General features: G+C 45.1%; 1 protein-coding gene across 2 annotated transcripts in view; it reads right to left on the bottom strand.

Moving 5' to 3' along the window:
• AIFM2 (apoptosis inducing factor mitochondria associated 2) overlaps positions 1–25,761 on the bottom strand; it is a 124,849-nt gene that overhangs the window by 36,091 nt on the left and 62,997 nt on the right. For both annotated transcript variants that reach the window (XM_033943595.1, XM_033943594.1), the window contains exon 3: positions 12,867–12,982. In XM_033943595.1, coding sequence (XP_033799486.1) covers positions 12,867–12,982 — 116 coding nt within the window. The remainder of the gene's footprint in view (positions 1–12,866; positions 12,983–25,761) is intronic.

Below are 25,761 nucleotides of genomic sequence, written 5' to 3'. Positions count from 1 at the left end.
ACCTAGGATTAGGGATTGTATCAAGAGTTGAAATTGTTTTCTGTCAAAGAATTTTCTGATTTGCCTCAGGTTTCTCATGACTGCGAATGATTTTTTTATTGTTTTGTTGATCTGTGGCTGCATTGTACAGCCCCTGTCTATTGTACAGCCTCTATGTATTATTGGTTAAGTTCCATCTAATTAATAATAATTTTTAATAACAATTCCTCTCATTACCTACTAAAGATCAGATTCAGTAACTGGCTCTAGAAAAAGAGTGCTGAAGAAAACCGGCATGAGTTGTGCACTACTTATGGAATAGCGCTTAGAGCCGATTCTCACACCAAACTTTGGTCGCAATTTATGCCAACTGAAACCTGTTGTAAATCCTGGAGTGCAAGATTCCCTGGAGTGTGGATTCCCTGTTCTAATATTGTATGCATCTTGGGAGACCGCCTCTAAACCACCTAAGCCCCTCCCATGCCCACACCTTCTTTTGGATTTGTGCGCACAATGTTATAAAATAGGGCACAGCAAGATTATGTGTACTACTCCCAATTTATTTATTCTTTCATTCAATATTTTAGCCTGTCCTCCCAAAACACATCCAGAACAGGTTACAAGAAAAACAAAAATTTAAACCACCTGAAAGTTCCAAATCTTTAAAGGAGAAATTAGGTTCTTATCTGCTAATTTTCTTTCTGTTAGCCTGTAGACTGGTATAGTTCTTACAAATGAGTATTATACCTTACTATGACCAGCAGGTGGAGACTGAGACAAAAACAATGTAGTACAGTGGTACCTCCTTGGAATCCAAATTTTTTTTGGTAGTAAATTTTGTCTTGGAATCCGAACTCTGCTTTGGAATCTGAACGCCCTGCACAATGTATGTGTGCGTTTGTGCCCCAGAATCCAAACTCTGCTTTGGAATCCGAACACCCTTCACATTGTATGTGTGTGTTTGTGCCCCAGAATCTGAATGCTGCTTTGGAATATTTGTTAATATTTTACCTTGAAATACATAGAAACATAGAAGATGACGGCAGAAAAGGGCTACAGCCCATCAAGTCTGCCCACTCTGCTTACCCACCCCCTGTCTATGTCCTAATGACCCAATTTCCTTATCTTGACCCTCGTAGGGATCCCACATGGGTATCCCATTTATTCTTAAAGTCTGGCACGCTGTCTGCCTCGATCACCTGCACTGGAAGCTTGTTCCAATGATCAACCACTCTCTCTGTGAAGAAATACTTTCTGGTGTCGCCATGAAATTTTCTGCCCCTGAGTTTGAGCGGGTGCCCTCTTGTGGCCGAGGGTCCCTTGAGAAAGAAAATATCATCTTCCACTTCGACACGTCCCGTGAGGTACTTAAATGTTTCGATCATGTCTCCCCTCTCCCTACGTTCCTCGAGAGTGTAGAGCTGCAATTTGTTCAGTCTCTCTTCATACGAGAGACCCTTGAGCCCCGAGATCATCCTTGTGGCCGTCCGCTGAACCGATTCAATTCTGCGCACATCTTTACTGTAATGTGGCCTCCAGAATTGCACACAGTACTCCAGATGAGGTCTCACCATGGCCCTGTACAACGGCATTATGACTTCAGGCTTTCGGCTGAAGTAATAATGCCTTTCCTGTTAAAATTTGAGTTTGTGGGACCCAGGAACGGATTAATCCAGTTTCTATTATTTTCAATGAGAAAAATTGTCTTGGAACTCTAACAGGGTTCTGGAACGGATTAAGTTCGGATTCCAAAGTATCAATGTATATTAGCTGAGGCTCCCTCTACCATCTCAGTCTACCGAACAGCCAATCAGAACCTAGGAAAATACTAACAGACAACAGTAAAAACACTCCGAACAGGAGGTTAAAAACAACACATGGTAACAAACTGTTGGAACATGTATAGAACTGGAATCCTGCAGTGAAAGTGTCCCTACAGCTCACCAGCTAAGCCGTAGCTGCTGTTCTGATATCTCCCCAGCCCTAGAAAAATACTAGAACCCGCAGAAAAATCAAAATGTGCAGATGAGCAAAAAACCCGCAATCACTTCATAAAGACAGACAAGGTGGGGAACTATACAGGAATACAGGCTAAGAAAAATAGCAGGTAAGAACCTAATTTTTTCTTCTGTATTGCCTGGTAGACTGTTATAGTTCTTACAAATGGGACCCCCGCAGGGCCGACACTAGAACACGCTCACCAAATACTGCGTCCCGATGCGCTTGAACATCCACATGGTAGTGTCTGACAAAGAATGCAGAGAAGACCAAACTACAACCTTGCAAATATCCACTGGAGGCACTATAGAAGACTCAGCCCAAGAAGCTGCTTGACCCAGAGTGGAATGAGCCTTGACAAATTCAGGAACAGACTTTTTCTGAAGATAAGCGAAGCAATAGTCTCCTTGATCCAGCGTGCAATGGTAACATAAGAACATAAGAACATAAGCAATGCCTCTCCTGGGTCAGACCTGAGGTCCATCATGCCCAGAAGTCCGCTCACGCGGCGGCCCAACAGGTCCAGGACCTGTGCAGTAATCTTCTATTTATACCCTTCTATCCCCTTTTCCAGCAGGAAATTGTCCAATCCTTTCTTAAACCCCAGTACTGTACTCTGCCCTATTACGCCCTCTGGAAGCGCATTCCAGTTGTCCACCACTCGTTGGGTAAAGAAGAACTTCCTAGCATTCGTTTTGAATCTGTCCCCTTTCAACTTTTCCGAGTGCCCTCTTGTTATTTTTAGAAAGTTTGAAGAATCTGTCCCTCTCTACTCTCTCTATGCCCTTCATGATCTTATAAGTCTCCATCATATCCCCTCTAAGTCTCCTCTTCTCCAGGGAAAAGAGACCCAGTTTCTCCAATCTCTCAGCGTATGAAAGGTTTTCCATCCCTTTTATCAGACGTGTCGCTCTCCTCTGAACCCTCTCGAATAACGCCATATCCTTCTTAAGGTACGGCGACCAATATTGGACGCAGTATTCCAGATGCGGGCACACCATCGCCCGATACAACGGCAGGATAACTTCTTTTGTCCTGGTTGTAATACCCTTCTTGATTATACCTAGCATTCTATTTGCTTTCTTAGCGGCCGCTGCGCACTGTGCCGTCGGCTTCATTGTCATGTCCACCATTACCCCCAAGTCCCTTTCTTGGGCATTCTCATTCAATAACATCCCTCCCATTGTATAGTTGTACCTTGGGTTTCTGCTTCCCACATGCAATACTTTACATTTCTCAACGTTGAACTTCATCTGCCATCTCGCTGCCCATTCCCCCAGTTTGTTCAAGTCCCTTTGCAATTCTTCGCATTGGAAGCTTCCTCCCCCTTACGAGGACCTGCCACAAAGGACAAAGATAATCTCATTTCTTGGTCTCCTGGGTCCTTTACACATAAATGCGAAGGACCCGACTGACATCCAACTTGCGCAACTGTTTCTGCTCAGAAGATCCCTCCTGACTACCCAACACCGGGAGGACTACTGACTGATTGACATGAAAAGAAGAAACTACCTTTGGAAGAAAGGAAGGAACAGGCCACCAAGACAACCCGCTCCCTAGAGAACTCCAGGAAGGGAGACCTACAAGAGTAAGCCTGTAGCTCAGAAACACGTCTAGCAGAAGTAATAGCCACCAGGAAGACCGCTTTAAGAGTAAGGTCCTTCAGCGTACAGGCACCCAAAGGCTCAAGAGGGGGGTGCACCAGCAAAGACAAGACCAAATTAAGATCCCAAGATGGGACAGTCGTATAGGACGCTTGAGCAACTTGACCGCCCGCATAAAGCAAATGACATCAGGAAATGAGTCAAACGCTGACCTCATAACAACCCACGAAAGGCCAACAAGGCCGCAAGCTGAACCCGGAGAGAAGACCAAGCCAGACCCCCATCTAGGCCATTCTGCAAGAACTCTAAGATGTTAGGTAGGGAAGTGCAAAAAGAGACCACTCAATGTGCAGCACATTACTCCTCAAATATACGCCAAACCCGCACATAAGCCCGATAAGTGGAAAGTCTCTGAGAACACAAGAGGGTTGAGATCACTTTATCTGAATACCCCTTCTTACTTAGGTGGTCCCTTTCAAGAGCCAAGCTGTAAGACAAAAGGGACCCAGATTGAACATTGGAAAGGGGCCCTGAGACAGAAGGTTGGTCGGGAGAGGATCTGCCACCAGATGCCTCATCAGGTCCATGTACTACGGACACTTGGGCCAATCCAGAGCCACCAGAATCACTAGACCTGGATGTTGAACAATGAGGAGAAGAACTCAGCCCACTAATGGCCACGGACGGAACACATACAACAGACCCTCCGTTAGCCATGGTTGAACCAGAGCATCCAGCTCCTCGGCCTGAGCATCTAGCTCCTCGGCCTGAGCATCTCTGTGTGGCCATCAGGGCATGAGGGGCTGACCCCAAGACTGCACTATCAACTGAAAGGCCACCTGGTTTAGACACCACTCTCCGGGATCCAGGGCGTGATGACTCAGAAAGTCCACCTACACATTCTCCACGCCTGCAATGTGGGAGGCCAAGATATCCTGAACATAAGAACATAACATAAGAACATAAGAACTGCCATCTCCGGATCAGACCCATGGTCCATCGAGTCCGGCGATCCGCACACGCGGAGGCCCAGTCAGGTATACACCTGATGTAGTTTTAGTCATCCATATCCCTCTATGCCTCTCATAAGGAGATGTGCATCTAATTTGCCTTTGAATCCTAGCACAGTGGATTCCTTAATAACCTCCTTTGGGAGAGCATTCCAGGCGTCTACCACTCGCTGTGTAAAGCAGAACTTCCTGGCATTTGTCCTGGACTTGTCCCCCCTTAGCTTCAAACCATGTCCTCTTGTCCGTGTCGCGTTGGACAATGTAAATAATTTATTTTCCTGCTCTATTTTATCGATGCCTTTCAGCATTTTGAACGTCTCGATCATGTCCCCTCGCAGCCTCCTCTTCTCAAGAGAGAACAGTCCCAGTTTCTTGAGTCGTTCCTCATATTCCAAGTTCTCCATACCTCTTATTAGCTTCGTTGCTCGTCTCTGCACCCTCTCCAGCAGTTTTATATCCTTCTTTAGGTTGGGAGACCAATGTTGGACACAGTATTCCAAGTGTGGTCTGACCATTGCTCTATAAAGCGGCGTTATGACTTTCTCCAATCTACTCGTGATTCCTTTCTTTATCATGCCTAACATTCTGTTTGCTTTCTTTGCCGCTGCCGCGCATTGTGCCGACGGCTTCAGGGTCCTATCTATCAGTACACCCAGGTCCTTTTCTTGTTCGCTCTTACCCAGAGTTGCGCCTGACATTCTATACTCGTGTTCCTTATTCTTACTACCTAAATGCATTACTTTGCATTTCTCCACGTTGAACTTCATCTGCCATTGCTCTGCCCATTTCTCTAACTGATACAAGTCGCTCTGGAGTTCCTCGCTATCCTCCTGCGATCTGATAGCCCGGCATAGCTTTGTGTCGTCTGCAAATTTAATGATCTCACTGGATACTCCTTCTTCCAGGTCATTGATGTAAATATTAAATAGGATCGGCCCAAGAACCGAGCCCTGGGGCACACCACTAGTCACTTTCTCCCAGTCTGAGAACTTCCCATTTATGCCCACTCTCTGCTTTCTGTTTTCCAGCCATTTGCCTATCCACCTGTGTATATCTCCCTCTATACCATGGCTTTGTAGTTTCCTGAGAAGTCGTTCATGTGGAACTTTGTCAAACGCCTTCTGGAAGTCCAAATATATTATGTCCACCGGCATTCCACTATCAATTTGCTTGTTCACGGTCTCAAAAAATTGAAGTAAATTCGTTAAACATGATTTCCCTTTCCTGAACCCATGTTGACTGGGTTTCATCAAGTCGTGTGTATCTAGGTGCCGGACTACGCTATCCTTGATCAGTGCTTCAACCATCTTTCCAGGGACAGACGTAAGGCTCACAGGTCTGTAGTTGCCCGGTTCCCCTCTCGATCCTTTTTTGAAAATTGGTGTGACGTTTGCTATCTTCCAGTCTTCTGGTATCTGTCCAGTTCTGATTGTCAGATTGGCAAGTTTTTGCAATAGCTCTCCGATTTCAACCTTCAATTCCTTTAAAACTCTCGGATGAATTCCATCCGGTCCAGGGGATTTGTCACTTAAGTTTGTCGATCTGGTAGTATATCTGGTCCAACTCCACTTCAACTGTGGTGAGGCTGTCTTCTATTACTCCACTAAACACTTTCACTGCTTCTGGTATTTTTGCGGTATCCTCCTCCGTAAAGACGGATGCAAAGAAGGAATTTAGTTTGTCTGCAATTTGTTTATCCTCTTTGATGTACCCTTTTCTTCCCTGGTCGTCCAGGGGTCCCACCGCCTCTTTTGTGGGTTTTTTCCCTTTTACGTATCTAAAGAAGGGTTTGAAGTTTTTGGCCTCTTGCGCTATTTTTTCCTCATAGTCCTTTTTGGCATCCCTCACTGCCTTGTGACATTTCTTCTGATCATCTTTATGTTTTTTCCATGCTTCGGTTGTTTTCATGCGTTTCCATTTTTTGAAAGAGTCCTTCTTTTCTTTTATGGCTTCCCTCACCTGTCTGGTAAGCCATGCCGGTTCTCCCTTACCTTTTGTTCTCCCCTCTTTGGAGATCCTTGGAATGTGGAGATTTTGTGCTTCTGTGATAGTATTTTTCAGTAGGGACCATGCCTGGTCTACCGTTTCAAGTTTGTCCACCTTTTTCTTGAGTCGTTTTTTCACCATGGCTCTCATGTGATCGTATTTGCCCTTTTTAAAGTTTAAGGTTTTGGTTAGGGTTTTGGCATGTTTTCTATTCCCGATGTCAAGCTTAAATCTGATCACATTGTGATCGCTCGTTCCTAGCGGTACCGTAACTTCTACTTCTTTTGTCGGACCCGTGAGGCCATTTAGTACCAAGTCCAGGGTGGCGTTGCCTCTTGTCGGCTCTTTTACCATTTGTTCCAGGAAGCAATCCCCTAGCGCCTCCAGGAACTTGGCCTCCTTGCCGCAGTTGGAGGTTCCTAGTTTCCAGTCTATCCTCGGGAAATTGAAGTCTCCCAATATTATTACATTGCCCGTCTTGCATTCTTGTTTGATTTCCTCTATCATTTCTGAGTCAGTTTCCTCCGCCTGTCCTGGCGGACGATAGTAAAGGCCAATTTTTGTGTCTGCGCTGTTTTGGCCAAGAATCTTGATCCAGAGGGACTCTAGCTTCTCTTTCATTTCCGTCGTAGCCACTTCAACAGATTCTACTCCTTCCTGAACATATAGGGCAATACCTCCACCTTTCTGCCCTACTCGATCTCTTCTATATAGTTTGTATCCCTGTAGCACTGTGTCCCATTTGTTTTCTTCATTCCACCATGTTTCTGTTATGCAAATGATTTCCAACTTATCATGTCTTGCTATTGTCTCTAGTTCCCCCATTTTGTTTCCTAGACTTCTAGCATTCGTATACATACATTTGAGTTCTCTTCGTGTTACCTTTTTGGACTTCCTACTCTTTACTGTCTCTACTGTTTCTTTCACGGTTTCCTTAACCGCTCCAGTGTTGTCTCCCTTGTTTGCTGTACGGTCATCCCCTCCTGTGTCTGAGTTGTCCCTTCCTGCCTTGTCTTCTTTATTTGCTGTGAGGTTGTCCCCTCCTGTGTATGAGTAGTAGCCCATGGTTTCTTCATCGGGGCATCCTGTTGTCCGTGCCATCGACTGGTGGTCGACTGTCGGCTTTCCCCTATTTGTTAGTTTAAAGCCTTCTCGATGGCCTTCTTCATGTTGCCTGCCAATACTCTTGCTCCTTCCTTGTTGAGGTGTAGTCCATCCTTTCTGTAGTACTTGCTTTTTCCCCAGAATGCCGTCCAGTTGCGCACAAAGTCAAAGCCTTCTTCTTCGCACCATCGTCTCATCCAGGCGTTAATAGCTTGCAATTCCCCTTGTCTCTTTCCATCCGCTCTTGGTACTGGGAGGATCTCGGAGAAGGCCACCTTCACCTCCCTGATCTTCAGCTGTCTTCCAAGTGAGCGGAGCTGGCCCTTCATCTCTTCCCTGTCGTACTTCCGTCCGCTCACATCATTTGTTCCCACGTGGATGAGCACAGCAGTATCCTCTCCCCCTGCGCTGTCTATGATCCTGGAGATCCTGTTGGCCACATCCTTCACTCTTGCTCCAGGCAGACAGGTGACGATTCTGTCCTCTCTTCCTCCTGCGGTGTGGCTGTCCACGTGACGTATAATGGAGTCACCTACGATGATCCCCATCTTCTTTATTCGGGGGTTTCTCGGGGGTCTTAAGTCCACATCTATGGTATAAGGCCAGCCTTCTTCCTCCAGTGCTACTCTTGAAATAGTTTTCGGCTCTTCAGATGGGAGGACGTCTTCCTGAAGATGAGACTCTACCCAGATCATGAGCAGAGCAGCCTCCTGCGCCGCCTGAGTGCTCTTGGTGCCCCCCTGATAATTGACATAGGCCACTGCCGTGGCATTGTCTAAAAGACCCCGGACTGAACTAGCCCATCAGAAAAGACCGGAAGGCTAATGGCGCTAGACAAATGGCCCGGACGGCATTCACCCAAGGGTGCTCAAGGAATTAAGGAATGAAATAGCAGAGACACTTCAGCAAATATGCAACCTATCCCTAAAAACTGGAGAGATCCCGGAGGACTGGAAAATAGCAAATGTCACGCCCATCTTCAAGAAGGGTTCAAGGGGCGACCCGGGAAACTATAGGCCGGTAAGCCTCACATCGGTCCCGGGAAAGATGATGGAGGCGCTGATCAAGGACAGCATCTGTGACCATATCGAAAAAAATGGACAGCTAAGGTCGAGCCAGCATGGGTTCTGCAAGGGTAGGTCATGCCTCACAAACTTATTGTACTTCTTTGAGGGGGTAAATAACCAGGTGGACAAAGGTGAACCCATAGACATAATCTACCTAGACTTCCAAAAAGCCTTTGATAAGGTACCACATGAGCGGTTGCTCAAGAAGCTATGGAATCACGGGGTGCGAGGGGAGGTCCACCGATGGATCAAAAACTGGCTGGCAGACAGGAAGCAGAGGGTTGGTGTAAAGGGCCACTACTCGGACTGGCAAGGGGTCACGAGCGGGGTTCCTCAAGGGTCAGTGCTGGGACCGCTCCTGTTTAACATATTCATTGACGACCTGGAGGCGGGAACAAAATGCGAGGTCATCAAATTCGCAGATGACACCAAACTATTCAGCAAGGTTGAAACCACGGTAGACTGCGAGAATCTCCAAAGGGATCTTACGACATTGGAAGAATGGGCGAAAAAGTGGCAAATGAGCTTCAATGTAGGGAAATGCAAGGTCATGCATATAGGGAGAAGGAACCCGATGTTCACTTACAAAATGGGGGGATCAATGCTAGGGGTCAGTAACCTTGAAAGAGACCTGGGAGTGATGGTAGACACGACATTGAAGGCGTCGGCACAATGCGCCACAGCCTCGAGGAAAGCAAATCAAATGTTAGGTATCATTAAGAAGGGTATCTCGACCAGAACGAAGGAAGTCATCCTGCCACTGTACCGGGCTATGGTGCGCCCGCACCTTGAATACTGTGTACAGTACTGGTCACCGTACCTCAAAAAGGACATGGCAATGCTTGAGGGAGTCCAGAGAAGAGCAACTAAACTGATTAAGGGTATGGAAAACCTTACATACACTGACAGACTGAAGAAGCTGGGGTTGTTCTCCCTGGAAAAGCGGAGACTCAGAGGAGATATGATAGAGACCTTCAAGATCCTGAGGGGCATCGAAAAGGTTGACAAGGATAGATTTTTCAATTTGAAAGAAACCACAAGAACAAGGGGTCACTCGATGAAATTGAAGGGGGACAGGTTTAAAACAAACGCAAGGAAATTCTTCTTCACACAGAGGGTGGTGGACACATGGAACACCCTTCCGGAGGCCGTAATAAGAAATAGCACAGTACAGGGTTTCAAGGAAGACCTGGATAGGTTCCTGGAGGACAAAGGGATTGAGGGGTACAGATAAGAGCAGTGGAAAGTTTAGAGATAAGTGTTGAGGTAGGCATAAAATTAGTCAAGGACCGCAGAACAGGCAATATGCCTGATGGGCCACCGCGTGAGCGGACCGCCGGGCTAGATGGACCTCTGGTCTGCCCCGGCGGAGGCGACTACTTATGTACTTATGGCTCTGGTCTCTAGAACATTGATCAACCAGGATACCTCCTCTGTGGACCAGGTGCCCTGAGCTGAGTGACCTAGACTCTGTGCTCCCCAACCGAGGAGACTGGCATTCGTGAGCAGCACCATCCACTGTGGCTGATCCAGAATCACCCCCTGCACTAAATGGGATGTCTGGAACCACCAACAAAGACTGCAGTGAGCCAAGTGCCTCTGAGGAACAGGATGATTCAGGATGTGTCTCTGAGGCAACCACCTCCAAAGAAGAGCATATGGAAGAGGACGCATATGGGCATGAGCCCACCTTACTACGCCTAGGGCCATCGACCTCAACACTTAGAGGAAATCCTGCACCCAAGGGCACTGGGATGCCATAAGCAGGCGAATCCGAGATTGCAATTTGATTACCCGGGCCTCTGGGAGGAAGACCTTCCCCAAGGAGGTGTCGAACAGAACTCAAGATACTCCAGGCACTGAGAGGGGGGCCAACCAACTCTTGGAAAGGTTGACAACCCATCCCAGTGACTGCAGAAACTCCACCACCCGAGCCGTGACCCGGGTGCTCTCCTGGAATGACCTTGCTTGAATAAACCAGAATGCCCTCCTTGCGCAACACCGCCATGACAACCACCATAACCTTGGTGAATGTCCGTGGAGCTGTGGCCAGACCAAAGGTAAGCACACAGAACTGATAATGTTGTCTCAAAATCGCAAAACGCAGGAAACAATGATGGGCAGCCCGAATTGGAATGTGCAAGTAGGCCTCCTTCAGATCGAGAGAAGTCAGATACTCCCCTGGCTAAATCACCAGAATCACAGACTGCAGAGTTTCCATGCGGAAGGATGGAACTTGGAGAGCCCTGTTGACCCCTTTCAAATCTAAGATGGGCCAAAAGGTCCCTTCTTTCTTTGGCACCACAAAGTAAATTGAGTGCCAACCTGTGCCCTACTCCTGAGGGGGAATCGGAACCACAGCGTGAAGATCCAACAATCTTGGAAGGGTCTGGCAAAAAGCCTGTTGCATACATGCCACCTGTAAGGGAGAAGCAAGAAAATGATCTGACAAGGAATGGGTGAACTCTAGAACATAAATGTCCCGAATCACCTCCAGAACCCATCGATCTGACGTGATCTCTGGCCACTTTGGATAAAAATCATGCAGCCGGGCATCCACCGGAACCAAGGCAGGCACCAAGAAAGGAGTCTTTGGGCAGGACGGGCTGTAGATGACCCAGCAGGGGCACTACCCGCACCCCTGCAGGCCCCTTGAAAGGCCTGCATGTGCTGAAAGAACCAGCCTCTGGAAATCCCAGGAGACTGGAAGGAAGTAGCCCCTTGAGGAGAGCGGCACCACCCCGAGCTAACGGCCTAGGCCTATCTTCAGGCAAACGAGGCACTTTAGAATCAGTTAAAATCTGCACCAGCTTGTCCAAGTCCTCACCAAACAAGAAGGACTCCTGAAAGGGAAATTTTGTCAACTTAGCTTTGGCCACCTCATCCGCTGATCAAGCAAGATGCCACAAGGTACAGCATGCTGCCACTTCAAGAGCCATAGACTTGGCAGAAGCTCGCAAGAGGTCAGACATGATATCTAAGAGATAAGCACCACCATTTTAATTTTGGCAACTTCCTGCTTCACTAATTCCCCATCAGACTCAGTCAAGTATGCGCTCGGCCCAGTGAAAACACGCCTGAGCCACGAGCCCAACACACATTGCCGCCTGGACTCCCAGAGCTGTCATATCAAACTGTTTAAGGAGGGACTCAACTTACACTCCTCAGGATCCTTCAAGGCAGCACCACTCTCAACAGGCATGTTATGCCGCTTTGAGATGGCTGAGACCACTGTGTCCACCACCAGCAACATCAGAGAGTCCCGATCCCTGTCCGGGATGGGGTATAGGTGGACCATTGAATGTGTAAAGTGAAAAGGCGCCACCGGCACCTGCCACTGTGTGAGCATAATAAGAACTGCCACTGCTGGATCAGACCAGCAGTCCATCGTGCCCAGCAGTCCGCTCACGCAGCGGCCCCTAGGTCAAAGACTAGTGCCCTACCTGTGTACGTTCCAGTTTAGCAAGAACTTGTTTAACTTTGTCTTGAATCCCTGGAGGGTGTTTTCCCCTATAACAGCCTTAGGAAGAGCATTGGGAAAGAGGGAAACAGGACAAACCCACTAAAAAAAGGGGTCCACCACACGCGGGGGCTCTGACACTGAATTCACTATTTGCTGACTACCTACTAAGAAGCTAAGTGTCTTCTCTTGATTGTGTCTGTGTTGGCTTGGTCGATTCTGGACACCATAGTACCCTCGGATGAGGGGCAGATATAGCCTAACGAACTTATTTATTTGTTTTTTTTATTTAGAGTTTTCATTTTTAGCACACTTGTTTGTGCACTAATTATTTAAGGTTTAATTTGCACATGGGTGTATGACTGTGGCAGCTGGTGCTTTAGGGCGTGTCCCCATTGCAGACTGTGTGACTGAGGGCTTTCCCTTCACAGAAAAATTTTAGGGAGAAAATAAATTTTAGGATTATTGGTAGTGTGTTTGTTGGGGCTATCTCTTCCCTTTACCCCTTGTTTTTGGATCAGGGGAGACTTTTTTTTGTCTGATATTTTTCAGACCAGACCTCCTTTTGGGTTTTTTTGTTTCATCATTTTAAGTAAGGCAGAATTGTTCCAGCGCATGGATTAAGAACTCTTATATACCTGAATGTTGATGCACTTACCTCCCCATCCTCAAGGAGGACATACTGCTTCTCCAGATCTATACTGATGACTTTGCCTTGCTTGAAGCTGTCCTGAAAGCTTGCTGCATAGGGAATGAAGGTCTTTCGTGCAAATCCTGATTGCCAAACAAAAAGGTACTGCTGATCATCTTGTACCTAGTGAACAACTCTTACTAAAAAAAAAAAATCCCACAAAAAAAAAACAGTGGACACACCTCCTACATGAAGCAGTTACCCCCTTTGCCCTTGTTGTCAATAGACTTCCAAATATGGTAACAGAACCAAAGTCTTAAAGTTGTCTAAAAACTTTTAACAATAATATATTTGGTGCTCGTAAAATGGGCCCACACTAGGTCAGACCAAAACTCCACTGTGTCAAAGATCCCGTCTCAGACAGTGGCCAGACCAGATCACTTGAACAAAAGACTGAGAATGGAGACATCCAGAGACCCATCCCTATAAACTTCAGAAGTAGTTATTTCATTTAATTATGCTACTGAATTAAAGGCTCTGGGCACTATTAATTTGGAAATATTAATTGGGAAGAATGGATCTTTATAAACGGGTTTCTGCCAGAGCCTCTAATGTAAATATAAAATATAAATATTCAGCTGATGAGGACCCCCCAAGCTATGTCAGCTGAGGACTTCCTCTGCAGGTGGTCAGGGGTCCCTTTTGCCAAGCTTGGCAGCCAGCAGTAGTGTCCCTGAGTCACAGATGCTGACACCTCAGTGGCTCAGGGATGCTGCCAGTGACTGCTGCGCTTAGTGGAAGGGAGTTCTGGCCATCTCTGCAGTGCTTGGGGATCCCCACCAGCCAAAGCAACAGTCAGCAAGTACTTCAGCACTGTAGAAATAAAACCAGAAATGCATTTCCTTTTCTTTTGAACACAATACAAAGACATCTGCTATATACATTTCCCAAAGCCAACATATTTTAGTCAATAAATTATTTTTTTTTATCTTTGTTGTCTGGAGACTTATTTTTCCATCAAATTGGTCACAGTTTTTTCCGCTTTCCCGTCTTCTGCAAATTCTTCTGTTGCTGTCCATTGGTTCCTCCTACCATAGTTCAGCATTTATCCCTCTCTTATACCCCGAACCATGTGCAGCATCTTTCGTCCCTACCCACCAGCCCCATGCCATCTCTCCCTTCACTTCCTCTACCACTATGTCCAACATTCTTCCCTCTTGCATCTCTTTCAATCTGTCCCACTGTTCTCTTTCCATCACAACATTTCTCCTTTTCATCTTTCTCTTCCCTACCATTTGTACCTCACTCCCTCCCTAGAACCAAAAATTCTCCTCTTTCTTCCATTCCCCATGTACACCAACTTTCTTTCCCTCTCACTAACACACTCACGCCCAACAATTCTCCCTTTCTATTCCCTCCCCCATCTCAGCATCTCTTTCCCTCCCTTCCTCCATCCTCTTTCCCAAGTTCATGTCCCCTCCCTCCTTCTGTGTCCAAAACCGCACTCCCTCCCTTCTGTGTCCCATATTTAGGCCCCTCCCATGTCCCAACGCACTTCCTCCTTGGTGCAAAGTGTGTGTGCCCACGTGGTCGCTCCCTCCTTTTCTGCCCCCTCCCGCAAGACTACCTTCCTGCCTTCCAGCCGCACTTCTTTACAGGGCAGCAGGCCCTGCACACTGCATGTGGCTGACGCGAAGTCTTCCCTCCAACCTCAGCTCTGACGTCAGGGGAAGACTTCCAGGTTGGCTACAGGTGGCGTGCTGGGAGCGCTGCACAGAAGAGTCAGATGGAGGGCAGGAAAAGGAGACATGCGCATCAAGATACTCGAGCCCCTCAGCTCGAGCTGCCTCCAACCCCATGGGATCCCCAAGACTACAAGGGGGTGTCCCTACGGGATCCCTGAGACCTGAAGTGGGAACCCACAGGATCCTTGTGACCTGAAGGGGGAACCCACAGGATCACCATCGTTCCCGTTCAGCTCTGTTCTAGACTTTAAAAAATTAACCGTTCAGACTGGGGATTACATCAAGGAATTGTCTGGATGGGAAGATCTGGAAGTAGGAAAGCAGTGGGCAAAATTGAAAGGAGCACCAAACCATTTTGTAAGGAAAGTAAGTAAAAGTAAGAGGAAAAGAGGGTCACTTTGGCTCTTAAAAGTAGTAGCTGAAAAGGTAATGAAAAAGAGGTTAGCTTTCATAAACTACAAAAGATCACAGAAAGAGAAGACAGGCAAAATATCTGGAAAAGTTGAGAGGCTAGTCAAGTAGTCAGGAAAACAAAGATGCAAATGGAAGAAAAAAATAATATCTGACACGGTAAAACGGGGGACAAATCTTTTTTTTTTTTTAAGGTATATTAGCAATAGGAAGAAGTGCAAAAGTGGCACTGTGAAACTCAAAGGTGAAGGGGAGAAATATGTAGATGATAATAAGGCTGGATTGCTTAATATTTTGGTTCTGTGTTCACAGTTAACGCGCCAGGAGCAGGACCACAGAAGGGCTGGAAGTATGGTGGACCGTGATTGATTTTTAGAAGATGGTGTTCATGAGGAGCTAGCTAAACTAAAGAACAAAGTGACGGGGCCAGAAGGTATACATCCAAGGGTACTGAAGGAACTTTGGGAAATTCTGGCAGTTCTGCTGATTGACCTTTTCAATGCTTCTCTAGAGTTGGGAGTGGTACTAGAGGACTGCGGAAGGGCAGATGTGGTCTCTCTCCACAAAAGCGGAAGTAAGGAACTATAGGCCCATAAGTCTGACTTCTATGGCAAGTAAATTAATGGAATGCAAACAAAAGATTGACTCTTGGTGCTCCACAGAACCAGAAGTCTGACGAGAACAAAAATACTGTGGAGAAGATGATGTTCAAGATACAGGCTTTATTAAAAGTGCAGTCCAATAATCCACATGAAGAAATACCTAGGACTCAAATTATTGGGGCCTTTGGACCCAACACGGTCCATATTTTGACAAAATCGTCCTCCTCAGGAGTCCTATGAATGATAATATAATAGATAGAATGTCTCCTAGAGCAATGAAATGATTTATTTGCAAAAAACCATGCAATAAATTGTGCTTTAATGTGTGAAAATGTGGATTTTAAATAGCATGTGAATAGTGACTGGTGTCAAGAATGTGTTTTGTTAATAAAAACAATAAATGTGCACGTGTGGGAAAATATCTGGAGGTGACCGAATGGATGCTATAAACATCGCGGTTGAAAAGTGTAAAGTGATGTGATTGGGTGTCAGAAGATCCTTATCCGTCATAATGAAGTGCATGACAGATGCAGTGATGAATAAAACATGCCTAGAAAGGACAACAGAATAAAAAAAAAAGAAGAAGAAGAAGAGAGCTGTTGTGAAGTAATTAAATACGTACCAAGAACTCATGGATGAAAGACTAAAAACTAAAATGGTCATATTGTTATAAAAATGATGATATTGCCTGTGGTTTGTTATGTGATGGGAATGTTACCAGTTTTTTTTAAGGGGTCCTTTTATAAAAAGTTAAAACAGTATTCTTACAAAATTTGTTTGGCGATCCAAGATGGCGACAGTATAGGCTGGCTGTGCGTTTGCTCCTGACAACCCTCTTGGAGAAGTGACTGTTTTTTTGAATTCAATAATTTCCTACCTCAGGATGCTGAAGCGGAGAGGGAGAAGCGTCGCTGGTGCCTCGTGGCGCTCCGGGACTCCCGTGGTCGGCGGTACAGAGTAGCTTATCCGGAGCATGCAGGGCATGTCGGCAGAGTTGGGGCTGCCTCCGCTGGAGACGCTGCAGGGGAACGGCACGCAGCAGTCCTCCTTGGGGCTTGAGACGACCTTCAGCCCCGACACTCGAGCACCGCCCCCGCAACCTCGAACAACCAGTTCCCCGAGGGGGGGGGGGAGTTTCCAGGAGTCTGAGTGCTTTCTCCCCCAGAGGCAGTCGAGATCAGTTCAGGGAATGGAGATTCAGGCTCCCAGTTTTCCATGGGGAGCCTGAACATGGAGTCAGAGGTATTAACAGCTGTGGGAGCGGGTCTGCTCCAGCCTGGACAGCAGCCAGAAGACTTGCCAGTGGGTGAGCATAAAACTATACATTTTCAATTTCCTCAACTTAACAAACCCCAGGAGGTAACACTGGACGCTCTGTGGGACTTGGTAGCCACTATTCCTAAAACTTCATCAAGTAGAAGAACGATTTAAAGAGCATGATAAGGACATATCTGGACTGCAGAAAATCACTAATGATTTTAAATCACAAATAGAAACCCAACAACAAAATATTAAATCCTCTAGAGTAATACAAGATGCACTAATTAAGGACAATACAAATCTAAGAAGAAAGCTTGAATCGCTCAAAAACTTCAAAAGAAGTAATAATCTCAGATTAATTAATTTTCCTAAGATCCTTACAACAACTCCTAGAGAAATGGTGAACTGTTATCTCACGGAGATACTGGAAATCTCTGAGTCTTCCATTCCACCTTTTACACAGGTTTATTATCTTCCTATTAAAGACATTAAAGACATCAAAGACCAAAAGAACCCTCAAGAAGAGATTCAAAAACCATTGGATATATAAGCCTTATTAGAATCTTCTGATAGAGAAGTAGCCACTCCGGCTACTCTGCTTCTCTCAGTTGCTCTTACTTTGGATAAAACATGGCTATTGAAACTATACTTTAAAAATAAACATAAAGAATTTTTGGGCCTAAAAGTTCAAATGTTTCCTGATTTGGCCAGGGACACACAGAGGCGTAGAAAATAATTTTTATTGTTAAGACCAGCAATTATTGCCCTGGGTGCGACCTTTTTCCTTCGATATCCCTGCAAATGTATTGTGCATTATAAGTTACATAAATTTGTTTTCTTTGAACCCTCACAACTGACAGCATTCTTGTCTCTGTCAAGGCTGGAGAAAGCTCATAATGGATAGATGACAGCCTTAGCACAGTTTAACCTATAATTGTTTTTTTCTTTTCTTTAATTGATTGCTTAACTCCGTTTTAATTTAATCATGGATCCCATATGAGGACTTGAGCGAGATTGTAAGATAGAAATTATCTCTTGAAACTTTATGTATTATGTTAGATGTTATTTCTTTAATTCTTGAATCTTGCTTCTCTGTACAAGTTATAACTTGATTGTTTATATTTGAAAATTAATAAATAAATAATTTAAAAAAAAAATGTTTGGCTGGGTAAAACGCCTAGAATTGCTTTAGTATCATCACAAAAACCAATTGAAAAGGGTGGGATAAATTTTCCCAATTTCTATAGGTATCATGAAGCCTATATTTTGCGCCAGGGTATGTATTGGGTCCTCCCAGAGCTCATTGATACTATCTCAGACTGGTTGAGGTAGGAATTGAGACTCATGTTCCCTTTACGTTTAGGTCATGTTCTTAGTATTAAATTGCCTAGATTGTATAAAGATAATAGAATATTTATGGATACATGGAAAACTTTGCGATATGTTAGTAATTTAACGTCTATTCCAATCTATAAATCGACAAATCAAACTATATGGTTAAACTCCAAGATTCAAATTGGAGGATTTAAGGTCATCTGGAAGCATTGGATGATAGCAGGTATACGGATTTTGGGTGATGTTATTGCAAATGGTAAACTGCTTGACTTTTCACAGTTGCAACATAAATATGGTCTTAATAAATCACAAAGTTTTAGATGGTTGCAACTGAAGCAGGCTATTCAGGAGGGGTTCCCTGAATGGAAAAATCTTAATAATCAATACAGTCTGGAGTTCTTATGCTTTCAGGTGGACTTCTTGGGACACCAAGCCGCACAGTGATATAAACTGATTAATGGATATGTAAATAAAAAAACCAAAAAATGGACTTAGGATATTTGGAGCATTGAGAACAAGCAGCAAATTACTGCGTCTCAATGGCCACAAATTTTGTCCGCATCTTTGAGACAAACTTGGTTTTTCCTTTTACATAGAGCATTTTGGACCCCAGTTAGATTACAAAAGTTGGATAGCTCTAAGTCAGTGGTCTCAAACACGCGGCCCGGGGGCCACATGCAGCCCGCCAAGTACTATTTTGAGGCCCTCGGTATGTTTATCATAATCGCAAAAGTAAAATAAAACAGTTTCTTAATCATATGTCTTTTTAACCATAAATGACAATATTATTATTAAGACTTAGCCAAAAGGAAAGATTTATAAACTATAAAGAGTTTTACCTCGTGCAAAATTGTCATTTCTTTAATAAGACATTAACTATGTTTTTCTGAGGCCCTCCAAGCACCTACAAATCCAAAATGTGGCCCTGCAAAGGGTTTGAGTTTGAGACCACTGCTCTAAGTCTAATAGATGCTGGCATTGTAATCTAGAAGCAGGGACTTTAGATCACTTAATATTCTTTTGTCCCTGTATCATGGCCTTTTGGAAATCAATTTGGTCTCAAATTGTTTACTAGAAAACCATGTAGCATTATCTTATGATACAATTATGTTCGGTATGTCAATGAGAACAAGGAGTCAAATTTCGTCAAGTAACAATAAACTTTTATTGATTATGACAGGAGTCGCCATACGACATATCACCAATAATTGGAAAAATTACAGTAGACTTAACTATATCTTTTGGTGGAATTTGTTATGCCACATTTACAAAATGGAAAGAACAATTGCCTTACAAAAAGGGAATTATAATAATTTTAAAAAGATTTGGGGGCCATTGATAAGTTATTGCAATGATTAGACACCATTTACCACTGAAAGTACATTTATACATAAGGGGGACGGGGGATGGTATAAAAGTTTTATTAAAGAATCAATCAATAGATAAGAAAATAATATGTAATTAAAAAATAAAACATTTGAGGGAAGGATGGATGGGGGAAATAAATTTATGTATTTATGATGATGATATTATAAAGAATGTCAAGTGATGTATGCAAGTTTTAACTGATATATTATTGTATACTTGATGCAAGATGTAAAAATGAATAAAGAATTGGGAAAAAAAATGAACAGAGGTATAAGAGTAAACCTGTGTATATAAAGAAAATGACAGAACAAAACATAAAATAATGGGGGGGAACAACAGGGAACTGAACATCATATTAAAAAATATGTTCATGAAAGGACCCATTTAATAATAAAAGCATTAGGATTAAAATCACTGTGACTAAAAACACTAACTAAAAGCCTTAATATTAAAAAACATATAGACTCACAGTTAAAATTAAAAACATGTGGAGCTGGGAAGGGCTCTTATAAGTTGCAAGGGGCATGGTAGAAATCCAACCATCATAACAAAGTTATTGTCCCGTTAACGACATGCTCATACCAGTATAATGTGTAGTGCTAACATTTATACAAATCAAAGGCCTGAAGTAGTATTCATGGACAATGCGTGACCTGCTAAATAAATGGTGATAAGCCGATAAGCTTTAAAGAGGTGATGCGTACCAATCCTGAGCGAAAACTCTGCACGGTTGAGAAATCCTCAAAGGTGGGAGAAAAAAAAACGAGCGCTTACCCAAACTCCCAATTTGAACAGTACGGGAGGTGCAATTGGATACGTAGAGCTGTGGGATTGGTGTGAAACAAAGAATGGGAGGACCCAAAATGTGATGTCAATAAGGGGAGGAGTCTAGTACTGAGCTAATGTGTTGCCAGTGAGAGGAGGAACCCAGTCTAAAAGTCTAATGCTGAGCTGACGCGGAAAAGGGGAAGACCCAATTCATGATGTCAATAGAGGGGGAAAGTCTAGTATTAAGCTAATATGGTATCAGAAAAGAAGAGCTTACCAGACTCACATGAATGTGTTCAATGTTAAAATAATTGAAATCACAACCTGATCAAACTGAATATGAGCCCAACATGACATTAGTAATGTTCCCAAAGGAAAAAGATAGATACCGCAGACAAGTATGTAATTTGTGTCCAAAAATAATGTGTATTTGATTTAAAATATGTATATAATGTAAAAGTGAAGTAACTGGAAACTAACTAAAGTACGCAGGTATGACAGTGGCAGAACCCCGCTGTAAAAAACTCCGGAGTTTGTTTTGAATTGAGGAGTTTGTTTTGAACACATAGTGGAAGTTATAAACATTGTGATTGACACTTTAAATCTTTTTGCATAAGGTTATGAAAACTGTGAAACGGTGGTGAACACTGAAAAGATATATATTAAAAATAGATCATGCTCACTAAGAAAACAGGAGCTGAAAATTAGTGACATGTGTGGTATTTTAACTGCTGATAAGGTGTACAAAAAAGTGGAAAGGAAATGTGAACCAAACTGATTAGTTGTTATAAGTGCCTAGTGGGATTGATTAGTGGAAATATGTTTTATAAATACATGGTAGGTGGAATAAAAAAAATTGTCATAAAAGGCATTATGGTTCCACAGTTGATAAAATAAATGACATAAATGTGGTAAAACATGATAGATCAAATTAACGTGAAGTACCATAAGTGATAATATTGAAATGGTTGGGTTACATAATAAATATGTGAAAGATAAAATGGAAACACAATTAAAACAGAGAATAGTGAAGTTTCTGAAATCAAGTGAATTACAAGACCTGAGGCAACATGGATTCACTAGAGGCGGGTCTTGTCAGACAAATCTGATCAATTTCTTTGACTGGGTGAAAAGAGAACTGGATAGAGGGAGTGCGCTAGATGTGGTGTATTTAGATTTTAGCAAAGTTTTTTTACAGTGTTCTAAACAGGCATCAAATAAACAAAGTGTCCTCAGTGTGGGCCACAAAGTGACAGTGTAGTGGTTAATGGAGTAAGTTGCATCATAAGGAGGTACCCGGCAGAGGGAAGGCCACGATCGCAAGCATTGTTGATCTGTTCACTCTTCTTCAAGGAATATGCCAACAGCAGGGAAGGAGGGAAGCCAGCTGGACCCATGAGGGAGAGGGGGCTGGAGCCACCGAACCCGCGATGGGGGAGCTGGAGTCATCAGTAAAACAGATGCTGGCACAGGAGGAAAAGGCACAAACGAAGGGCTGGGGCAGAAAAAAAGGCACAGGAGGATGAGCTGAGGCTGGAGGGAAGGACATAGGAGGGGGCTGGAGCTGAAGGTAAGGGAGAGAGATGTGCTTGACCTATGGAAGGGAGGGCTAGAACTGAAGGGAAGGGAGAGTGCTACAGGATCTGCAGGAGGGGGGACCTGGAAGGAAGTGGGAGAGTTGCTGCACCTGTGGAAGGGGGACTGCTGGAGGGAAGGTAGAGAGGAGCTGGATAGAGAATGACACGGAGACAAATTTGTCCCCCTCCCCGCAGGAACTCAATTTCCCCATCCCATCCAATTTTGTTGCTGTCCCTGATCCATTCCTGTAAGCTCTGCCTTATCCACACAAGCCTCGAACACTTATGATTTTAAAGTGTTTGAGACTTGTGCAGATGAGGACAGAGCTTGCAGGAATGAGGCAGGGACAGGAAACAAACTAACTGGGACAGGGAAAAATTTGTCCCTGTGTTTTTCTCTAGTGCTGGACCTGTTGGGGGAGGGGCTGAAGGGAAAAAGAGATACAGTGGTGCATCACACAACGGACGCCTCGCACAGCGCACGCTGCGCACAACGAACTTTATGTCTTGATTCGTACAACGAACTTCGTTTCACACAACGAAGTCGCCCGAGCTGCATCCTTCCGCGCAGGCACTGCGCTTAACTGCCCTCTCTCCGCCTGGCTCCCTCTTGCCCCCCCGACTCCCTGACACGATCGGGGCAAAAAGGAGCCCAAGCCCTCTTGCCCCGCCGATTCCCCAACTCCCCGACAATATCGGGCCAGGAGGGAGCCCAAGTCCTCCTGGCCACGGCGACCCCCTAACCCCACCCTGCACTACATTACGGGCAGGAGGGATCCCAGGCCCTCCTGCCCTCGACGCAAACCCCCCCTCCCCCCAACGACCGCCCCCCCCCAAGAACCTCCGACCGCCCCCCCAGCCGACCCGCGACCCCCCTGGCCGACCCCCACGACACCCCCAACCCCCTTCCCCGTACCTTTCTGTAGTTGGCCGGACAGACGGGAGCCAAACCCGCCTGTCCGGCAGGCAGCCAACGACGGAATGAGGCCGGATTGGCCCATCCGTCCCAAAGCTCCGCCTACTGGTGGGGCCTAAGGCGCCTGGGCCAATCAGAATAGGCCCGGGAGCCTTAGGTCCCTCCTGGGGGCAGGGCCTGAGGCACATGGTCGGGTTGGGCCCATGTGCCTCAGGCCCTGCCCCCAGGAGGGACCTAAGGCTCCCGGGCCTATTCTGATTGGCCCAGGCGCCTTAGGCCCCACCAGTAGGCGGAGCTTTGGGACGGATGGGCCAATCCAGCCTCATTCCGTCGTTGGCTGCCTGCCGGACAGGCGGGTTTGGCTCCCGTCTGTCCGGCCAACTACAGAAAGGTACGGGGAAGGGGGTTGGGGGTGTCGTGGGGGTCGGCCAGGGGGGTCGCGGGTCGGCTGGGGGGGCGGTCGGAGGTTCTTGGGGGGGGCGGTCGTTGGGGGGAGGGGGGGTTTGCGTCGAGGGCAGGAGGGCCTGGGATCCCTCCTGCCCGTAATGTAGTGCAGGGTGGGGTTAGGGGGTCGCCGTGGCCAGGAGGACTTGGGCTCCCTCCTGGCCCGATATTGTCGGGGAGTTGGGGAATCGGCGGGGCAAGAGGGCTTGGGCTCCCTTTTGCCCCGATCGTGTCGGGGAGTCGGGGGGGCAAGAGGGCTTGAGCTCCCTTTTGCCCCGATCGTGTCGGGGAGTCGGGGGGGCAAGAGGGCTTGAGCTCCCTCTTGCCCCGATCGTGTCGGGGAGTCGGGGGGGCAAGAGGGCTTGAGCTCCCTCTTGCCCCGATCGTGTCGGGGGTGCCAGGGACCACACGGAGTCACCCACCGTACCACCCGATTCGGGTAAGCGCAGGTATCGGTGGGTGGCTTATTTGCGGGGGGGGGGTGCCTTATTTTACATTTTTTTCTAAAAAGGGGGGGCTGTCTTATTTGATGGCCCTGCCTTATCATCGGGGAAACACGGTAGAAAAAAAAAAAAAATGAACAGTTAAGTCCCAGTTTTTGCCGCTGAGACTCTGCCCTCTCTCACTGTAAAATTAGACTCTACTTAGTCTGTCTTTAAATTTAAAAAATGTGTGTTGTTTTAAAAAACAATTATGTTTTTAGATGTATCTAAATAAAAATAATAACCAAAAATTTATCTTTTTTTATGTCATCTTAGCATATTTTATGCTACAGAACGAATTATTTTTTTTAACATGTATTGTTATGGGAAAACGCGTTTCACATAACGAACTTTTCGCATAACAAACTTGCTCCTGGAACGAATTAAGTTTGTTGTGTGAGGCACCACTGTACCATACTAAGCAGATGAAGGAAGCGGGAATGAAATACTGAACACATAACACAGAGAGGGAGAGACACAGGGAGGTAACAGAAACAGAGGGGAAAATAATGGGCATGGAGAGCACAGAGAGGGAGAGACACAGGGAGGTAACAGAAACAGAGGGGAAAATAATGGGCATGGAGAGGAGAATAGGGATAGGGACACAATGGGGGATATGCTGCATGGGAATAGTATATGGACAGAGGGACAATGCATGACATGGGAGGGGGTATATTGGCACAGAAGGAAACTGCTAGATGTGGGAGAGAATAGGGACACAGAATGGAGATGAGTATTGCAAGATGTAGAGTAGTGATGATAAATACAGAGAGATGGACACAGGGGAGATGCTGGACAATGAAGTATAGGGGACACAGAAAAGGGAAAGATAGGTACACAAAGATGGAAGATGGATGGTGAGCACAGAGAAGAAGAAATGTCAAATGAGCGGGAGACCCTTGCGAGTGAGTTAAGGAGAAGACAGAAGGAAACAGAAACCAGAGACTAGGACCAACATGACTTGAAAAATAAAATGACCAGACAACAAAAAGGTAGAAAAAAAATGTATTTTCTATTTTGTGATTAGAAAATATGAGAACTGAAATGTTTATCCTGCCAGTGCTGGTGTTAGACATGGATAGGGCCCAGGGCAGAAATTTGGGAGGAGACCTCAAAGCCCACTACTAGCACATGCCATCTTCAGTTTCCAGCAGACTTAGGGCTTTCTCTAGCCAGGGGGCATTTGTCCTAATTGCATTCCTTGGCCTAACACCATCCCTAGCTTATGTGATCTTTATATTTTGCACGGTATAGGAGGAAATGGATCTTTCCATGGGATTTTGGTTTCAATGGCTTCTTGGGATTTTGGTTTAAGTTTATCATTTTTGGTCAGCTATTATGTATTTGGAATTTGTGTTCTATATGTGTGACTGAGGTATTCTGGATTAATTTTAGGATGAATTTTCTATGTAGCAGTCAGTTTTCCTAATAGTAGAGGGGATATTGTGAGGGGAGATCAGTTTTGTTGATCCCTTTTCTGTATTTGTAATTTATAAAATTTATAGAATATTGTTTCTTTTTACACTTTAATAAAATGATTTCAATATAAAATCATAACTATTCAAAGCTTGTGCTGATGGGATCAGACAGGGTTCACAAGGATGGGATGGGAACAAAGTTCATGGGGACAAATTTTTTTCACCATGCCATTCGCTACCTCAAGGTTCTGTTCTTAACATTTTTTGGTAAGCGATATTACTGAAGGGCTGTCTGGTAAGATTTGCCTTTTTGCAAATGATAACAAATCTGCAAAGCAGTTAGACACCCCTCATGGTGTGGATAACATGAAGAAGGATATGGTGAAGCTTGAAGAATGGTCTTAAATTTGGTAGCTAAGATTTAATGCTAAGAAATGCAAGCGCATGCCTTTGGCCTGCAAAAACCTGATGGAATGGTACACTTTAGGGGGTGAAGAACTTTTGTGCATGAAAGAGGAGCGGGATTAAGGTGATGTGATGATCTTAAGGTGATGTGATGTGATGATCTTAAGGTGGCCAAACAGGTTGAAAAGGTG

Source organism: Geotrypetes seraphini, chromosome 4 (assembly GCF_902459505.1).
Source record: "Geotrypetes seraphini chromosome 4, aGeoSer1.1, whole genome shotgun sequence".
In the NCBI taxonomy this organism is placed as follows: Eukaryota; Metazoa; Chordata; class Amphibia; order Gymnophiona; family Dermophiidae; genus Geotrypetes; species Geotrypetes seraphini.
This window is presented reverse-complemented; position numbering and strand designations above follow the sequence as displayed.